The sequence below is a fragment of the Armigeres subalbatus genome, chromosome 3 (genome assembly GCF_024139115.2).
Source record: "Armigeres subalbatus isolate Guangzhou_Male chromosome 3, GZ_Asu_2, whole genome shotgun sequence".
In the NCBI taxonomy this organism is placed as follows: domain Eukaryota; kingdom Metazoa; phylum Arthropoda; class Insecta; order Diptera; family Culicidae; genus Armigeres; species Armigeres subalbatus.
Genome location: NC_085141.1, coordinates 196,414,106 through 196,434,272, shown reverse-complemented (window position 1 = coordinate 196,434,272; position 20,167 = coordinate 196,414,106). Strand labels below are relative to the sequence as shown.

At 37.8% G+C, this 20,167-nt stretch overlaps 1 protein-coding gene across 2 annotated transcripts; it reads right to left on the bottom strand.

Annotated features, from left to right (window-relative positions):
- Positions 1-1,022: 1,022 nt before the first annotated feature.
- On the bottom strand, positions 1,023-11,179 carry LOC134220121 (uncharacterized). 2 transcript variants are annotated; one of them, XM_062699110.1, is made up of 6 exons: positions 11,127-11,165; positions 10,935-11,021; positions 9,975-10,880; positions 7,559-7,963; positions 2,752-2,958; positions 1,023-1,363 (listed from the first exon to the last, which is right to left on the bottom strand). In XM_062699110.1, the coding sequence occupies exons 2-6, from the start codon at positions 10,953-10,955 to the stop codon at positions 1,064-1,066; spliced, it is 1,839 nt and encodes a 612-aa protein (XP_062555094.1). In that variant the 5' UTR covers positions 10,956-11,021; positions 11,127-11,165; the 3' UTR covers positions 1,023-1,063. The 2 variants fall into 2 exon arrangements, with proteins under 2 accessions (XP_062555094.1, XP_062555093.1); XM_062699109.1 differs by having other exon boundaries at positions 10,935-11,179.
- Positions 11,180-20,167: the final 8,988 nt, after the last annotated feature.

Genomic DNA, 20,167 nt, shown 5'->3' with positions numbered 1-20,167 from the left:
TTTCGGTATTTGGTTACTGCGGAAGGTTACCCCGATCCGAGTGGCTGGTATTTTCACTTGATTGTCGTAGCGATGTAGTCGCGTCACTTCCAGTATTGGTACCGTGCTGCTGATGTTGTTCATAATTTCCTCCGGTGTCATCTCAACTGGTACTCCAGAAATCACTCCAGATACCGTCAGGTCAGAAAATGCTTCGGGATGTATGACGTGTAATTTTTTTGCTTCAGCGATTCGTCTGCCTGTAGCTGGTTTGCCGATTGAGCTGTCTTCATCAGTACCATCAACTTCCTGCGACCTAGTGGTTTGACATTGATTACATTTTGCTTGTAGTCTGCTTTGTTGCACAGGATTTTTCCCAGCGATAACTTGTTGATGTAGAGGGTTCCATCATTGTTGTTCGTGAGCTCCATCAACACTCGATAGGGCCCGCTGTCCGTGTTGTTGTATGTGTACACAGTTCTTGGTTTCGGTCCGTTTTGATTCCCACTACCTCCGGGAGGGTCATCGTCGGCCGGCATCCTTACTCCTTCTCCTACACTTCACTCTAGGCACTTGCACCTTTCTTTACTAACTCTACCGATAATATATTCACTACTTTTTAGCGATTTTTTTTATTTTCACTGCGTCTCTTCAAATAGCGTGTTAGCTTTTCAAGATGGCGATGATCAATCCCACTCTACACTTCGAACACAAATCAGTCTGTGGAGCACCCTCAGATTTTGTACCTTCTAGCCTTTATCGAATTGTTTCAACAACAAAAAGCAATATTTGCAAGAAAAAATATTTTAAGCTCTTTTTAGTAGATTGTATTCAACCGTGTAAGACGAGTTTAGTACTTTCCATTTAATTCTGCTACGTTTGGTTATCTGGCAGATACGTATTTCGACCTTAACTATGAATAAATCAGAGAATAAATCAATTTTAGGCGAACCGAAGTTCGGCGGGTCTGCTAGTAAAAAATAAATATTAAAATTGAAAAAATAAAAAAAAAACAAAAAATTCGAAGTAATTATCAAAATAAATTCTTTTAAAATTGATCTTTATTTATTAGAAGCTAAGACAATTACTCATCATCACTGATTACAACAACATGGGCTGGTTCTGCATCACGACTAGGTTCTTCGATGGGAGCTACTGGCTCAAAGTCTTCTAGATAATCATCAACGTCTGACAGATCGACTGAGGTATCATCATAATAACAATAATCACTATCGCACTCATCAGCTGTTTCGACGGGAAGGTACGAATTGAAATACTCGGGATACGCATGGTAATAACTTTTTAAACGTGGGAAGCTCTGTATATAATTCGGTGCAAGTCTCCATTGAAGTATTAAACGCTGACAGTCATCAATCCGCAAGTCCTATCAGTGTAGATAATAGCGTATTAGGAAACACATACATTTATATTGAATTACTACAGTCACAACAATTACCCTTGGATTAAAAAAAAAAATTATTTTAGTATTAGGTAATTAGTTAGTCGACACGACTATAATTAGTCCCCAAACGGTAATATGAGTCAACGTATTTGGACAAGTTTTATCATGCCAGCAGGGATTGAACTTATCATTTCGTTTTTATCTGTATAGAAGGTAGCCGTAGCACCCTCTAACATGTGTGAACTAAATTTGAGTGATAATTTATTTAGATTTTAGTGCTTTTTGGGAACGTTTTCTACACCTTTTGTCAAACCAAAAATGGCAGTTCGGCGGAAACCGTTATAACGTTAAAAATTTTAATGAGCTACAATAAGAACTCCGTTCTATCCCATTGATATTTACCTACTTCCCCTATTTTATGGACTTCCTGGGCACAGTTATAGTGATTATACAACAAAGCCAGATATCATCTTGGAAACCACGTGCTTTTTTCAGTAATTTTTCTAGAGCACGAGCTGAGAGAACCGTGACGCACATGATGCTGAAACAATTTCTGGATTATTTGCTTACTTATGCCGAACAATCGATTTTAATTTCATCACTGAACGAAAAATATTGAGACAGATATAGGCTTTTAGAAACTGAAGTAGAAAAACAGGTGGTGAATATAAAATTCACCACGGGATTCATTGTATAATCACCTTAATCCATTGTGCATGTCAGACAAGATAAATATTCATACAATAACAAGCATCTCCTTCTTTTTCTTAGTGGCATTCCATCCCCCACTGCAACATAGGCGCCTTGCAGCTTAGTGTTCATTCAGCACTTCCACAGTTATTAATTGCAAGGTTGCTAAGCCACGTTACCATTTTTTTGCATTAGTATATCATGAAGCTAACGCGAAGATACTGTCCACACTTATGCCCAGAAAAGCCGAGAAAATTTCCAAGCCCGAAGAATGCCTTGATCTTACCGGGAATTAAACCCAGTCACCTTCAGCCCTTCAGCTTGGTCTTGCTTTGTAGTCGCGCATCTTATGGAACGGTTAAGTAAGGCCCCAATAATGACAAGCATAGCAAAGCTTTATTAATAACTGTGGAAATGCTAAGAGAACACCAAGTTGAAAAGCTGACCATATTTCAGTTGGAATGTAAAGCCCTTAAAGTAGATAGATGTATTACTGCCGTCATACGTATATTTGTCCCATGTTTGCTGGGATTCTCCATATACATTGGACAGTTATGCGTATAACGGCAGTATAGCTCACCAATTTCCGTTAGATAACAGATTTGAATAGATATTGCATTACTATAATAAGGGGAGGAAGATAGTGTTCCTGATTTATCTAAAATTATATAAGTTCTTACCTTTAACAACCGGCATCCTTCGAAAATATGTCGAACACTGTTTAGAGTAATATGTGCGGATTTGCTGATATCCAAGAATTCCAAGTAAGGTAAGAAGGCAGCAATGAACTGTACCGCCCCATCATCCACACCTGGACATGCTTGTAACGTTAGCGATTTAATTCTGGGGCAGTTCTGGAACAGTATTTCTAATCCTTGCTTTGAAATCTAAAAACAAAAAAATGAAGGTTTTGTAGAGGTCTATTGAAAGTAGACGTAACGGACAATCTCTTTTCGGACTAGAAAATAAGCTACCGTTATCGTCGGAGATAACATTAGGTAAAATGGGTGTGAGAATGGGTCACTGTTTCAACAACTTAGAATGCAAGAAAACTAAATATGAGAGATCTTTTTAAGCGATTTTGTTATTCGACCTTTTTGTAACACACTGACCTGCAGACATGTCGGTGAGAACGATGACCCATTCTCATCCTAGACGAATTGTCACCCATGATGACAAAAGCAAAGCAAAGAGAATAGATGGAGGCGATATTGAGATATACTGCCGTTATACACATAACTGCCCCATGTATATAAGGAATTCCTGCAAACATGGGACAAATATGCGTATGACGGCAGTATAGAATTGTTCAAAGAAATAGTTGGAATAAAATTTCATAACTGAAAGACCGAACACGTTGTGCTAAAGTGTCTCTTCCGAATATTTTGTACAGAAATCTCGGGTACTTAATTAATAGGACGTATGTGATTTTGTAACCAAAGATTGAAACGTCAAATCTGATAGCACTCCCACGCAAACTAACACCACCAACAGGTAGCTGAAGACTTCCCCTACCTGTATGTGGTGATGGTTTGCGTGGGAGTGCTATCAGATTGGACAAATCGACGATTCAATCTTTGTTTACAAAATCACATACGTCCTTTTGAATAAGTACCCGAGAAATATCATAATTATTGCCTACAGATTGCCATATACCGTTGATTATGACTCTGAACAGAATCCGTTCAGAGTTTTAAAAAGACTCCGTTTGTTATTCTAAAGAGAATCCGTTAGTGATTGTAAAAAGTATGCCGGTCGATATTTGGAGCAGAATCCTTTCGAAAATCGTATGAAATTTTTAATTTTCCAAGATTCGGAATCGTTTGTTATTCTAAACATCTGTTTGAGATTCTGAACTCAACCAGTTTGGGGTTCCAACCCAACAAGTCCGTTTGAAAATACTGAACAGAATCTTTTTGCGATCCTAAAAATATTCGAATGGTATTCTGTATAGAATCCATTTGGGATTATGGATAGAATATGTCCTCGATTCTGAACAATACCTGTTCGAGATTCTAAGCATGGAAAAATCTTGATTTCGTTAAATATTTTTCGTAAAGTACGTTTATATAATAGTTGATAGAACTTACATCACCCATTGCGCCACGGATATGAAATTCACCACAGTAAAATGTACACATTCACACAGCAAATGACAAAAATTCATCACGCGTTAAAAACTGCCAATCACATTAATGTTACCCCATCGAAATGAGAAATATAGAGAAACTAGGTGAGGTTGCCAGAGGGATTTTGGGAGCAATAACAAGCCCACGTGCCAATCAACGGCGCCCTCAATTTGCGACTTTACAAGGTCTAGTTTAGGATCTGCTTCTGGCTCTCGCCCGAAAAAAAAATTGGAAATTGGTCCGAGAACAAATGATTAGTAATAAGGAATTATTTACATTTTTCTGATTAATTAAATTAAAATAAAATGAGCCTAACAAATGAACAAAAAAAGAAGGAGTATGAGCGCGTTCTGCCAGGTTGGTCGAGGCAGATTTTTTACGGGAACAACGATCGCTTGAAGGTGGTATGCAAGATCATTCATCTCTTAAATTTTCTAGAATATAGAAAAAACTCACCTACAGCATGATAATTTGAAACGAATCGTTTTGAATTGATGGATTGAGTGTAGCCAAATTTACGCACGTGTTTATATTCTGCGAGTGACTTGGTTGTCGAATTAAAAAGCTTTAAAAGTGAACACTCCCGTAAAGTCACTTGAAGGGTTGAACAAAAATAAAAGTTGCCAACATAATAACAAGAGCATCATTCAGAATCAGTGTAAGAAGATCCTCTTTGCGTTACTTTATAATCAGAAACTTTGGTATTATATAGAGACACGCGGAGATAATAAAAGCAATTCTGGCTTCACGGCCAGCAGACAAGAAAATCCTGTACGATTGGCAACATAGAAAATTGGGAGAGTTTGATGAATTTGGAGATGAATTTGAGCCATAAAAAAATTGAAATGTCAATCTGATAACAGTTTTTTTACGAACAGATCGTAAGTTTGGATTGGAAGAAGGATTTTCAGTTATAATTCGTTAAAAAAACGATAAAGATATATTTTTCCCATTGGTATCAATTATTTTAAATCTCCTATGTTAGATTATTACGTGATTAGCGTGAAAAAAGATTTGCCTTTCTGTATAGTTGGTTTTTGGAACAAATGCACAAAAAAATTTTTTTCCACTTATAATGAGTTTTCCGACTAGGATTCTTCATCAAAAAATGTAACGTGCCTTGATTTGACTGGTTTTACGCAAAACCTAATTTTTAAAAATCTTTTATTTATTTTTGTTGTTACCTGTTTTCCCGCTTCCCGGGCAGTGGCAATTATATTGCCACCAATGTTTTCCCGCTTGCCGGGCAGTGGCAACTATATTGCCACCAATGTTGTCCCGCTTGACGGGCAGTGGCAACTATATTGCCACCAATTTTTCAATGTTTCTGAACTGTTTAATGTATAAAACATACATTTGAGTTTAATACCATGTCAATATTGTGTCCTATTGTTGTTTTTGTTAATTTATTGTTTAGACTCGTCTGCATTATAAAGGGTTAAAGTGATAAGCAATAACAATGCCTAATTCCATTCAAATATTTTAGTATCATTAGTGATAAGCACACGTCATTATTTTATGTGGAGGGCACGCATGGAACACATTGTTCAACGCTGGTCTCAGATGGCTGACCCAACAAATGAGGGTGAAAACTCTGCGTTGTATAATATAGTTTAGGAAGTCTCTGATACGGTGCATTGTTGCACTGTAGTGTGGAGCATAGTTGTCCCGTGTCGTTTATTGCGATGTCGTTCCAGAATCTATGACGTCTTAGCTTGAATAAATTATTTTATATAATGGCTAGACATGTTAATAATTCATTCTAGTTCTAGAATGTTTTGGTAAATACCTCTGGAGGCTGTAAAGGCGGTGGGAGGGACAGTATAGTGAAAGCATTTTCGGGGAAGTTAGGATTGAGTTTTCATACTTATGAGAATATCTAGAATAATATTATATTTTTATGAGCAATAAGAATGCTAACCTCCAGCACTCATAATATGACTTCATTTGGTGGGCATGCTTGGAACACATTTTAAACCCATTTAAGGTGATTATACAATCAAGCCAAGTGGTGAATTTCAAATTCACCACATGGTTTTCTACTCCTATTATTATTTTATTTATATTTATTCAAATCTAGCGTACAATGCTAAAATTAAAGTCGATTGTTTAACATGAGTAAGCAAACGATCTACGGAAGTTTCAGATGTCAGAAAAAGGACGTGGTTTCCAAGATGGCCGATGGTTGATTTATTTTAATTCAGTTTGATTATTTTTATTTTTAGGCGTCAAATTGTTAGGAATTTGATCCCCCATCCATCCTGCCTCCCTCCTTTCCTATTTTATGTTTCCAAACTGAAACCAACATGACCATACTAATCCCAAACTTCACGTACCACGAACTCATCCCAAAGGTTTCCAAACAATTATAGACTCTATCATATCAATTCCAAACGAGCATCTATCATGTCTATAAATACAGCCGTTTCTATTTTTACAAACCACTAAATTCTAATGAATAGGTTCCATAGTAGCCGCTAGAGCCGGAAGCGGACAACAAGCCGCTCAACACTTTCCTCCTCTATCTTCTATTCTATTCAATAACCTGAAACTGAAATGTTTTAAACCTCTTATGGATCATTTTCTTTATCTTTAACCAAGTTATTTCTATTTTCATACTCATACACCCGCGAAATGCGAAAACGAGTTGGAAGGAGGGACTTGAGAAAAAAAAAATCCTAGAACGGATTGCTCGTTGAAGCCCAATGAATCAAACTGAAGCGAATTACAAATGAATATAAAGGGAAGCGAAGACAAGCTTAAGAAAACCGATCGATGCGATGAGCTTGGCGATCGAATGGAAACAACATCGGCTCTACAGACAAGAGGATGAGAGTCCAATCCGGACTCATTACCTTCTCTCCATGCTGCCCCCATTCTATTTTATTTTTCCGAACTAAAACAAACATAATTATAATAATCCCAAACTACACGTACCTCTATCATATCATATCAATCTACACGTAATTTTGTTTGAGAAACTGTATATATCCATTTAACACAATTCCGAGAAAACAACACAAATCTGTTTTTGGACAATTTAGCACCTAATCTTTCGATTTCTTTGATACAGAAGAAAACTCAACACCCTGAATCACTTCCAGTTTGAAAACTGCCAGCAGTACTCCATAATTGCTCTTCAAAGTGCGCGTACATTTTCATTTGTCCAAAAATGTCACATACAAACAAACGGTTTATTTACAATAACTTCAATGTAAGAAGTTTTTGTTCTGTATTCAAAATCATGAAAATAATAGAGCGTTTGAATAAGTAGAGAGATAGAACTTAAACATGAACTAAATACAAACTACTGGAAAAGAAAATTAAAACAGGAATTAAGATATTTGAGAAAACCTACCTTGAGATTCTGCACAATAGCCAATTTGTTCAGGTAAGGCAAAGTGATATTTGCAAGAGTTTTGTTAGTGATAAGATCACAATAGACAAAAACCAAAGAGGTAAGGTACCTTAATGATGAGGCTGATTTGAAAAAAGGAACAAACGTTGTTCGTGAACCGCATTGGAGTTCAATTTCCGATAAGGCAGCTAAGCGTTCTCCGATTGAGCCCAGCATTTTTTCACACCGGATCAAGGATAATGCTGCTAGCGTCAGTCTTTTTATTGTGCAACATTTTTCATAAATGAGCAACAACGTGTATTTGGTTAGTTTCCTTGTATGTAAGCGTAGTTCCTCCAGTTCAGACTTAAATTCCATTTCCTGTAGAACTGTGCCGATATCTCCAGAATACGTCAAATCTAGTATCTGTAAAGAAATTTATATCATATTAAATACCTAATTATAAATATAAACCATTCTTCATATGTTTTGGTAACATTAGCGTTTGATTTGTTTTGAGTGTAATTTTGTAATTTTCAAAATCATTTCCCATATTTGTTTATCACTTGTCCATCATGATCCACCTTCAATATTGATAATAAGTCTTCCGCTAAATTATATACCAAAAAAAATAATAAGGTTGAAAGATTTGATTTTTCCTAAGTATAGCCCCAAACACAACGACAAATTTGACAGTTAGCCCATATATTTTCTGTCAAATTTGACATTGTGTTTGGGACTTAACGAATTTTTTCTCCACCATTTTTACCATGGAAATGCCCAACCACTGCTCCATTACTAGCATTTGTCAATAAGTATCAACGGATCGGTAAAATGTGATTCTAGGTTGAATAGAATCGAAAAACATTAAAAAATGACTGAAAATTTAAAAAACCTTTTCCATTGGAAATTTTTCGTACACGTAAAAAAATAACCTTATATGTTATGGCAAAAACCATTCGAAAATACTTATACTCTTCATTATGCCACCTAATGAATGATCCCATATCAAAAAGCTAATAACATTAATAAATTAATGAAAAGTATAAGTTTCGGAATGTATGTGACTAATGCGATGTATAAGTTTTTTCTTATACATATGATTAAGCGCCTGCTTCGGCAAAAAAGTATTAGAAATATTAATAATAAATAACATAATTTTTTTTTTACGTGTACTCTTATAAAATCGAGTAAAAAAAATATTTCGGTCATTTTTGAAAAACCAACTTATTTGAAAAAATTATAACTTTTTTGTCCATCATGATCCATAGTGCAAAAAAGTGCATTATATTGTCTGCTACAACATATTAAAAAATAAGAAATATTGAAAATTTCGGTTTTTGAGAAAATCGATTTTTAAATATTATTATCAGATTTAACCATTTTTTCACAGTGTATATTTTCATCACATAGCATCAATGATTACCTAATACATTGCCGAAGATACCAAAACAATCGAACAAGCCTTTCTCAAGTATTTTTTTAAATTGTTTAAGGTATTTTGCTTATGACCTTGTCAAAAGTTAGACTATAAGAGGCGAACCAGTCTCTGTCTGAAAACCTCTTTAATAAAGCTATAATAATAAAGTTAGACTAGAGTCAAAATGGCAAGCCAATGATGCAAATTATGTTTTTTTTATCACAATGAATTATGCAAAACTTCAGAGAAATAAAAAATACAAAAATAAATCGACCTTCGATTCTACAGAGATGCTCATTTTTGATATGAATTAATTTGCTTCTATAGAAAAGTCATAGAAAATCGACTCATGGAGGTTTAACTGTATGAACACTATGGATTGGTTTTCATTCCGTACTGAACCCTATTGACTTAATATACCAACTGGTTTGAGCTCGACTTATTGTAAACATTCCATGCAAAATTGCGGGGCTCTGGGGCTCTTTAACTGATCCGGAAGAAATAGTTTCACATCGTAGGGGAAAATTTCCACAAATTTCATTGTTTTACAATTTTATTCGTTGTTCTCATATGAGAAAATATTTCATAAATCCGTCGGAGGTTATATCGAAAATCTGAACGTTGAAGTGATCTGGAGTGATGAAGAAAATCCGGTTGCATGGATTCTTATTGCTTTACATTGTTTCCTGCCTATATCAAATAGGTACCATGGATAATTGAAAGGTTAAACTCTATTCAAATATTTTTTTGCTAAAATTTATGATGATAATTTGACTGTAAGTGTATAACTGGGTGTATACAATATAGAGGCAGAAGTGAGAATGACTTTTTTTCTAGAAAAAAAAAAGCGTTAACCAGCCTAACCATTTTCAAACTATCTACGCCAGAAAAAAAAGATAGTTTGCCAATGAGGAAGGTGACAATCTTTCTCTTTAGTTTATTACCCCGATTATCCCCATTAAATCCCATATTGACATAACTCGTTAGAAACGCCTTTTGCTCTATCTAATGTCTTACCTTGAGCTTTGGCCAAATGAAAGGCATTGCTTCGATAGTTTCCTTCTCATTGATTCTAACTTGTAAGTATTCCAGGACGGTGAAGTTGCGCGAAATATCAGCAAGGGTGCGTAACGAGATCGGCATGTTGATGTTCAGTTCTCGCAGCATGGTTTGCGTTGCAATTGTTTCTTGGAAAGATATGTGGTGCATATCCAAGTTAGGATTGCGAATTAAGCATAACGATTCGAGTGTTAAAGTACTGCATTCAAATATCCTTCTAGTTGTGCGAGTTTCACTAAACGATAAAGTTAAATGCTTTATCCGATCCGCGTAGATTTCAACTAGATCCTCAACGGATTTTAGTCGGCATTTTTCAGCTTTTATGGCAATACTTGCCGAATTACCGTTCATCAATAGGTTCGTAATCGACCACTCGTCTTCTGAATTGATGTTGAAAATGCTGACTTTTTGTAATTGTGTAGCTCTTGGTTTGAACTCCGGCACAGGTATCAAATCGTGATATATACGGCAGTCATCTATGCAAACAGTTTTCAACCGTCTCAATAGACGAATCACCATATACAGTTTAGCATATGACAGTCGACAACCTTGCATGGTGAAATTTAACACATTTAGACCTAAATTCGCTATCATAATCGATAGCTGTCTATCTACGTTTAATTCGATGTTGGAAAAGTCTATGTCAACGAATTTCAAGTCGCGATATATGCGTGTGCTGTTTATCATTTTTCGAATTCCGCAATGAAAGCTGCTTAACTCTACTCCATCGCGATGGATATTTGCAACCGTCAGCAAGGTTTCGTTTATCACACGTGCTTCAAAGATTGCTTTCCAACGCCTGCAAACTGCCGTAGCTTGCAAGCGATCATCATAGGGCAGAAATGAAAAGATATGTTCAATCATCTGAAAATAAGGCTATTTAATTAGCGGAAATCCTTTTCTAATATAAATACGTACTTCACATGGGAGGTAATCCATTTGAAAATGTTATTGTATTTAGGTTTGCACAATTTATTTAAATATACAGACTATACAAAATGTGTACTGTAATATACATACATTTGTATACAAATTAATGAGGGTATTCAAAATGCATACAATTTTGTATAAAATGCAATTTAATATTAAAATGGGTATAGAATTACTAACTGCAACAGGTCCGAACACCACGAGCGCGATTCAAATAAAAACTTATTTGCGTCTAAGTTTTGAAATGGTCGTGAATCCAACAAAAAAGTCAGTTTATTTACTTTACTCTCCTGACTACTATATGAAGCTGTGCTAACGTTTTTTGGATTTTAAAGAAATCGTCTATATACTGCAACGAAAACAAGGAAGTTAATAGCGCAAAAATTATGAATTAGTAAATGCTATTAGCGGCAGAGTATTCGTTTCGCCAGGCGTCATTTTCAAAAATCATGCTAGTATCTTTGTTATTATTTACGATCGTTCCTTTTCAAGCCGTTCTTTGCATGTGCCTAATCGGCCACAGTGAGTTGCAGTGTTTGAATCTTGGTTGAATCGTTTGAACCCTACACGCCCGTTTGACTTTACTCAACTTTCAATTCATATGTGCTCATTGTTGGAAAATGATGCCAGATGTCAAAAATTTAGTGACTTGAGTAATTCTTCTTCTTTTTCAATGGCTCTTTATTCCAATTGAAACTTATCTATTTAATATTCTATTAGCATCTCCTAAGTTATTCATTGAAAGCTTTCATATACCCGCCATTGCATGAGTATGTATTTTGTTTGGTGAGTACAATGGATGGATACACAATGCCCGAGGAGTCGAGAATGTTCCCCACCCGAAAACAACCTAAATCGGAATGAGAATCGAACTTACCATCTCCGGATAGGCAAGCCTACGCCTTTTTTGCAAATGAATTCAACAGGCCCGGTAAACGAATTACCTACCCATTTCTCAACAGCTGAGCCCTCGGCAGTCTGTTCAGTAAAAAGTTTAACCATTATTTAATAATATCAGATAGAAGGCAGAGTTCTAGCTGTCCATGCAACATAATAAGCAAGCGATTGACTAAAATGAAATTTACAATTAAATTTCTCCGTTGGTGCGTTTTTGCGGCATTCCCACCTAACGCATTGTTTACGTTTTGGGGAAAAAATCTCTCGGGATCCAATCCAAATCTAATCCAAATGCAATCCAAATCCAATCAAAATCCAATCAAAATCCAATCCAAATACAATCCAAATACAATTCAAATCCAATCCAAATCCAATCCAATCCAAATCCAATCCAAATCCAATCCAAATCCAATCCAAATCCAATCCAAATCCAATCCAAATCCAATCCAAATCCAAATCCAATCCAAATCCAATCCAAATCCAATCCAAATCCAATCCAAATTCAATCAAATCAATCCAAATCCAATCCAAATCAATCCAAATCAATCCAAATCAATCCAAATCAATCCAAATCCAATCCAAACCAATCCAAATCAATCAAATCCAATCCAAACCAATCCAAATCAATCCAAACCAATCCAAATCCAATCCAAATCAATCCAAACCAATCCAAACCAATCCAAACCAATCCAAATCCAATCAAATCAATCAAACCAATCCAAACCAATCCAAACCAATCCAAATCAATCAATCAATCCAAACCAATCAAACCAATCCAAACCAATCCAAACCAATCCAAACCAATCCAAACCAATCCAAATCAATCCAAACCAATCCAAACCAATCCAAATCCAATCCAAATCAATCCAAATCAATCCAAATCCAATCCAAATCAATCAATCCAATCCAATCAAACCAATCCAAACCAATCCAATCTAATCCAATCCAATCCAAATCCAATCCAAATCCAATACAAATCCAATCCAAATTCAATCCAAATGCAATCCAAATCCAACCCAAATCCAATCCAATCCAAATCCAATCCAATCCAATCCAAATCCAATCCAATCCAAATCCAAATCCAATCCAATCCAAATCCAAATCAAATCCAATCCAATCCAATCCAATCCAAATCCAATCTAAATACAATTCAAATCCAATCCAAATCCAACCCAAATCCAATCCAAACCAATCCAAACCAATCCAAATCAATCCAAACCAATCCAAACCAATCCAAATCCAATCCAAACCAATCCAAACCAATCCAAACCAATCCAAACCAACCAAACCAATCCAAACCAATCCAAACCAATCCAAACCAATCCAAACCAATCCAAACCAATCCAAACCAATCCAAACCAATCCAAATCCAACCAAACCAATCCAAACCAATCCAAATCAATCCAAACCAATCAAACCAATCCAAACCAATCCAAATCCAATCAAATCAATCCAAACCAATCCAAACCAATCCAAACCAATCCAAACCAATCCAAACCAATCCAAATCCAATCCAAACCAATCCAAATCCAATCCAAATCCAATCCAAATCAATCAAATCAAATCCAAATCCAATCCAAATCCAATCCAAATCCAATTAAAATCTAATCCAAATGCAATCCAAATCCAATCCAAATCCAATCCAAACCGAATCCAAATCTAATCCAAATCCAAACTAATCCAAATTCAATCATTCCAATCCAAATCCAATCCAATTCCATTCCAAATCCAATCCAAATCCAATGCAAATCCAATCCAAATCCAATCCAAATCCAATACAAATCCAAATATCCCGGGGATATCCCATGCTTAGGGAATATCACCAACTTCTGCCGTTTCCAACGATCTGGGAAGTTTTCTTCGTCCAGGCAACGTTGAAGGCAGCTCCTGAACATGTCTGGAGCGGCAAGAATCGCGTGGTTAAGGACCAGGTTAGGAATACAATCCGGACCTGGTGCCTTATTTAGCTTATGTTTCTTGCAGCGGTGATAAGTGGTGACGCACTATGACACTCCCTAAGTAATACCGAAAACATTATTATTAACGAAGATTTAATCCCTAGTACAGTAGCACAGTTCAGATCGATTTGGTTGCAGTAACTCCAATGTGACTGGATTTGGTCGCATATGAGTCACAGTGACTGATATGAGATAAATGTGCTACTTGGGAATAGTAATGTTGAATAAAGGTCGAGAAAACGAAATACAAAACATGTCCAAGGAAAGCTACGAAACAGTTTTTGCAAAACATACAGCAATTTGATCATTGAAGAAGTTTTATACTACATTCTTACAACTTGCTGATAACATGTTGATTTTTGACATTTGTTTGGTCATTTGAGATGTTTCGTTTTACATTCTCACAATAAAAAACTTGCCTACAAGAAGATTTTACGAACAAGATCATAACAGAGTCTATTATATAGAGTTGCACAAAGAGGATCTTCTTACGCTTATTCTGAATAATCTTCTTGTTATTGTGTTTGCAACTTTCATTTTCGTTCAACCCTTAAAGTGACTTCACGGGAGTGTTCACTGCAAAAGCTTTTTAATTCGATAACCAAGTCACCCACAGAGTGCAAACACGTGAGTTTCTTGTTGCTACTTTATTGGGGGGGTGTATTGAAGTTTTTGAAACTGTTTCTAGAACAAATCTAATACATTCCAATTCATGCGTTTTAATTCGCCATAAAAATCATTAGGCGATAACAATACTTCCGCCTTACCAACAAGCATTTGTTTACTTTGCTCGATAGGTAGACGGTTTGACAGTTCAATAGGTAGATTTGGCTTCACTCTTTGCGTAACTCTATATATAATAGACTCTGGGTCATAACAGGTTCATTTTTTGACATTTGTTTCGTCAGAATATACATCCTGATGATAGCCGTTTAGTTAAATATGTATTTTGAATGTAATTTTAACATCTTTTAAGATCAATGTAATGAACGTTTTTCATCGACCCTGTTGTTTATCGAGAACTCGACATATTGTATTTTTTAGTAGACTCGAGAATTTGTTTACATATCAATTTCAAAATTATGCTTTGGCATAGTTATATTTTTCTTCAATCAATGGCGCATGAATTTAGGAGAAGAAAAATGAAAAGTTAGCCAATGAAACATGAGCCGCATATAATGTTTCGACCGAGACCTCGAAACAAACTTGATTTATTTATTTAGTTTGTATATTTTCATTATTATTATTAAAATCGTATTCATCATTTCATGCATTTCGTTTTGGTGTTCAACTTGAACGAACCATGTTGAAAGTCGGTTATTGAAAAGATTATTAGTCCTCAAGTTTAGTTTTGTGAATGTGCAATCAAAAACAAGGCTGCGAAATCAATAAATCGTGTTACTTGGGTCCTGCCTCAACACAAGCAGATCACTCGCTCTCTGCTAAAACAGCACACGCATTGTCCCTAAATTGTCCCGAAATAGGGAAAAGCCCCATGCCAATTGGCACTCCCTGGGCTCCTGTACGCTTTGAGCGGCACACGGCCGCTTTGATGGGGCCTGCTTGCAGACACATGTAGCTTTTTGCAGAAGTTTAACAGAGTCCATTGCCAAACCTCACCACGTCCTAGGCAGCCCCCTAACTCGCAAAGGCTGTGGGGAGGGATCGTAAAGCCCTTGGACATAGTCCCTGCTGCTCCCTGCTGCTGCTGTTGGTCCTAGCCATTACTAGCCTGTAAGCATCCCCCATAGAGTATTATTGGCTATCCTACACAGCTTTTCAAAGCAGTTCAGACCTCTGATCGCTGTTCGAAACACCCGCCGTCTTTCTAGCCTGTCCGCTTCGGTTTTAGCACGTCGCAACCTTCTTTTAGCTCTAAGACAGCCTCTGTGAAGATCAGCTACCGTGCTCGTCCACCGGTTTGCGGTTGCCGGTTGGCATAGCCCTCCAGTAACACGGTAGATCACTTTGACGTAGTGTGTTACGGTGTAAGATCTACCAAACAGAGCCCAAGCTTAATCCATTTTTCTAGTTAAGGCAATAAGTTGTGGTAATTAGGGATTCATCGTATTTAGTCCGTACCAACAGCAGTCTCAGAAATAAAACATAATTAATGATACCTTGCAGACATTTGAAAGACTTGTAACTACCAATGACGCCCATGCGTCTGTGGCATGGACGTCCTCACATCCCGAGCCAGCTCACCTCTTTTAATCTCTCAGGGTCGGCACAACGTGCTGGGGGAAAACTCACCTGTTTCACTTTCTGTTCTCAACCTGGAAAAACTTTCTTTCAGCGCACGCAATAAGCTATAAAAAAATTTGATTGATTATGCAGCAAATAAACTAAAATATATTCAGTAAGCAATTGCTTGTTTTTGATCAATTTCACGATTTATTTCAGAAAAACTGTAGGCTCACTCACTGCTTAACCGATTCTGGATTTCTAAGTGGCCACTAAAAGCACTTATTACACTCTTAGCGTCCTTGCGAGTTAGATTGGGAGTTAGAACTCCAAAAAGATTTTATAAAACAGGTGGTAATTTCACCGATGGTATCCTATTTCACAGGATTAATTCACTCGCAAAGAACTCAACTACTTTAAATTTGGATTAGTTATATTAATCCTAAAGAGACCCGATTTTGGGGGGTTTGATCCTCATATAGGCGATAGGTAACAGCTTTCGATACATCGTAGGTTAACAGATTTTCCTATCCCATTCCACCTATTACATCCCATGGTGTGGCACGTGATTCTGTGCCTTAAACATACCTTCGCACCTTTCCGGACTAAAATAAATACTCCCCCTAAAAAATCAGAAAATTCCAATAAAAAATAGAAAATTGCCAATAAAGAAATCAGGGTATGAGCAATACATAAATATAATATTTCTACAAATAAAGCAAAATTTCCATAAACACACACTTAAAATAAATCGCCGAATTCGGTAAAATTTTACCGAAATCTCAACAGCAGAACTGTTCGGTAAATAATTTAACTGATTTTCGGTGATTTTGACAGTTGAGCAATGGGAAAATTTACAAAAAATCTGTAAAATAAATTACCGAACAGTTCTGCTGTTGAGATTTCGGTAAAATTTACCGAATACGGTGAAATGAGTTAAGTGTGCAGTTAAAAATTTTCCAAATTTTCCAAAACAAAAATAAATAAGCACTTTTAAAAGCAAAAATTGCAATTATAAAAGAAGAATTAAAAAATTAGAAAAAATAAAATGTTCCACGAAAAAAAAAAACAAAATTCCCATAAATTAATCAATACAAGCAATAAAAAATTACAAAATTTTCCCATAAATTTATTTTTTCCATAAAAAAATAAAAATTTTCCACAAAATGATCAATAAAAAGCAATAAAAAAATATGAAAATTTCCATAAAGAAATATAAAGAAGCAATCAAACTGTGTTTTTTTCATAGATGACCCCTTCTTTAAAAGCGTTTAAAGTTCATGAAAAATTTCATCAGCTTTGCTTTCTTGTATTTTTTTATGGAAATTTTCTTATTTTTTTATTGCTCTTTATTGATGGAAACAATTGATTTTGCAACAATTGACTTTGTGGAAAATTTTTAATTTTTAACGGAAAAAAAAAATTTGTGTGTGGAAAATTTTGTAATTGTTTATTGCTAATATTGATTAATTTATGGAAAATTTTGTTTTTTTTCGTGGAAAATTTTCATTTCTTTATGGAAAATTCTTCTTTTATAATTGCAATTTTTGCTTTTAAAAGTGCCTATTTATTTTTGTTTTGTGGAAAATTCTTAATTGTTTATGGAAATTTTGTTTTATTTGTGGAAATTTTATATTTATTTATTGCTCATACCCTGATTTCTGTATTGGAAATTTCCTAATTGTTTATGGAAAATTTCTAATTTTTAATGGAAATTTTATTTTGCTGCCACCTTTTCGTTGGACAGATGTGCTGGTAATGTCGAGCAGTGGAGCCAGTTGCCTTCGTAATGGTGTTCGAAATGCTCTATTGGAGGCAGAGAATCTAGTACTTCCTTCAAAATTTGAATTAGGGTTATGGATGCTTTTAGCAAAAATTTAATTAAGTTATATAATTCAAATAAAGTTCTTGTGTAAGATTTACATTTACATGAAACATTTCATTGGCAAAACTCTCACCATCATTAAGTTCATACAGTTGGAACACGCTTCAAGTGTTACAGACTCGTGAAAACCGACAAGGACAAATACGCCGATGTCCGGTCCGATACCGGTGGCTGACGCCAAAAAGGTCACTGAGAAAGGGAAGCTGAAGATCGGCTGGTCAGTATGCCCAGTAAGCGTGCTCCAGCCACCTTCAGTAGACAGGTGCTACCGGTGCCTTGAGTCCGGGCACAAGTCTTATGACTGCAAGGGCCCAGACCGAAGCAAGATGTGCCGTCGCTGTGGCGAGGAGGGACACAAGACGCAGGAATGTGACAAGGCACCTAGGTGCCTCATCTGCGCCAGTAAGAAGCAGGCCCAGAACCATGCTATGGGCGGGCTTGCGTGTCCCTTCGGAGAAGCCAATCGGAAAAAGCCGTGCAAGTAACACAGCTGAACCTGAACCACTGTGCATCTGCCCAGCAACTGCTGTGGCAGTCGATCTCGGTGTCGAAGACCGATGTCGCCCTCCTGTCCGACCCGTACAACGTCCCTGCCGACAATGGCAACTGGGTGGCGGACGGGTCTAGGTCGGCGGCAATCTGCACAACGGGAAGGTACCCGGTTCAAGAGATTGTACACTCCTCCGCGGAGGGTGTCGCGATAGCCAAGTTCAATGGTGTGTTCTATTGTATCTGCTACGCCCCACCAAGGTGGCCAATGGAACAATTCAACCAGATGATCGACAGGCTATCGTGCGACGGAGCGTAGGTCGGAGCCCGTTCATTATAGCGGGAGATTTTAATGCTTGGGCAGTGGAATGGGGCAGCCGCTGCACCAATCAGAAGGGAAAAGCGTTACTCGAGGCACTTGCAAAACTCGACGCAGTGCTTGTCAATGACGGAGCCAGTAGCACATTCCGTAGGAATGGAGCCGAGTCATGGATACATGTAACGTTTGTCAGCCCCGGTCTGGTCTCTGACCTGGACTGGAGGGAAGACGAGGGCTACACCCATAGTGATCACCTAGCAATTCGCTTCAAGATCAACTATGGTGTGCAGCATCCGAGGGCGGGTGATCCCTGTCAGGTCCGTGGGTGGAAGTCCAATCACTTCGACAGCGAAGTTTTCACCACGGCCCTGGGACTGGAGGCCAACACCGACAGTCTAAGCGGGGATGCGCTGGTAGCTGTCCTATCACGCGCGTGCGACGCTACTATGCCGAGGAAAGCCCTGCCAAGAAATGGCAGACGCCCGGCATACTGGTGGAGTGCCGAAATTGCAGCCCTACGATCAGCCTGCCTCAAGGCTAGACGTTGGACGTCCCTTAACAAGGCCATTAAGAGCAGCAAGAGAGTGTGCTTCGGCAACCTGTGCGAGGGTGCCAACGCGAATCTGTGGGGTGACGCCTATAGGATCGTTATGGCCAAGACCAAAGGGAGCTCTTCACCCCCCGAACGGTCACCGGACCGGTTGGCGAGGATTATCGAAGTACTCTTCCCGTCCCGAGCCACAAGTCCCTGGCCTCCTCCTGCGCTGCAAGGCGCTGAGAGTGTGGCCGAAATGGTGGCTCCGGTGACGAATGAAGAGTTACTCGCAATGGCTAATACCCTTGCGATGAACAAAGCTGATGGAGTTCCAAACAGTGCACTCAAGGTAGCGATCATAGCGAACCCGAACATGTTCAGGATAGCTATGCAGATATGCCTGGATGAGTGTCGTTTCCCTGATAGGTGGAAAAGGCAGAAGTTGGTACTGCTGCCGAAGGCGGGGAAGCCTCCGGGCGCCCCATCGGCGTACAAACCAATTTGCCTGATCGACACGACGGGTAAACTGCTCGAGAGGATCATCCTCAACAGGCTTACCCCGTACGCAGAGGGTACGGATGGCCTGTCGAGTAACCAGTTTGGTTTTCGGAAGGGTAAGTCCACGGTGGACGCTATCAATTCAGTCCTCAAGACTGCAGAGGTAGCGATCCAACGGAAAAGGCGAGGAATTCGATACTGTGCGTTGGCGACACTGGACGTGAAGAACGCATTCAATAGCGCAAGCTGGGATGCCATCGCGTTCTCGTTACACCGGCTTAGCCTGCCGGTGGGACTGTACCGGGTCTTGGAAAGCTACTTCCAGAACCGTGTGCTGCTATACGAGACCGATGCCGGTCAGAAAAGCGTTCCCACTACCGCAGGAGTCCCGCAAGGGTCAATCCTGGGCCCGATACTATGGAGCCTGATGTATGACTGGGTTCTGAAGCTAAAGTT

Bases quoted from the DNA above. Each gene is read 5' to 3' on its own strand.
- LOC134220121 (XM_062699109.1), bottom strand. From the start codon at position 10,955: ATGGATTACCTCCCATGTGAA. The intron at 7,964-9,974 runs GTAAGACATTAG...ATTTCTTTACAG, and splicing joins TCATTTGGCCAAAGCTCAAG to ATACTAGATTTGACGTATTC. The intron at 2,959-7,558 runs GTAGGTTTTCTC...TTTTGTTTTTAG, and splicing joins CTATTGTGCAGAATCTCAAG to ATTTCAAAGCAAGGATTAGA.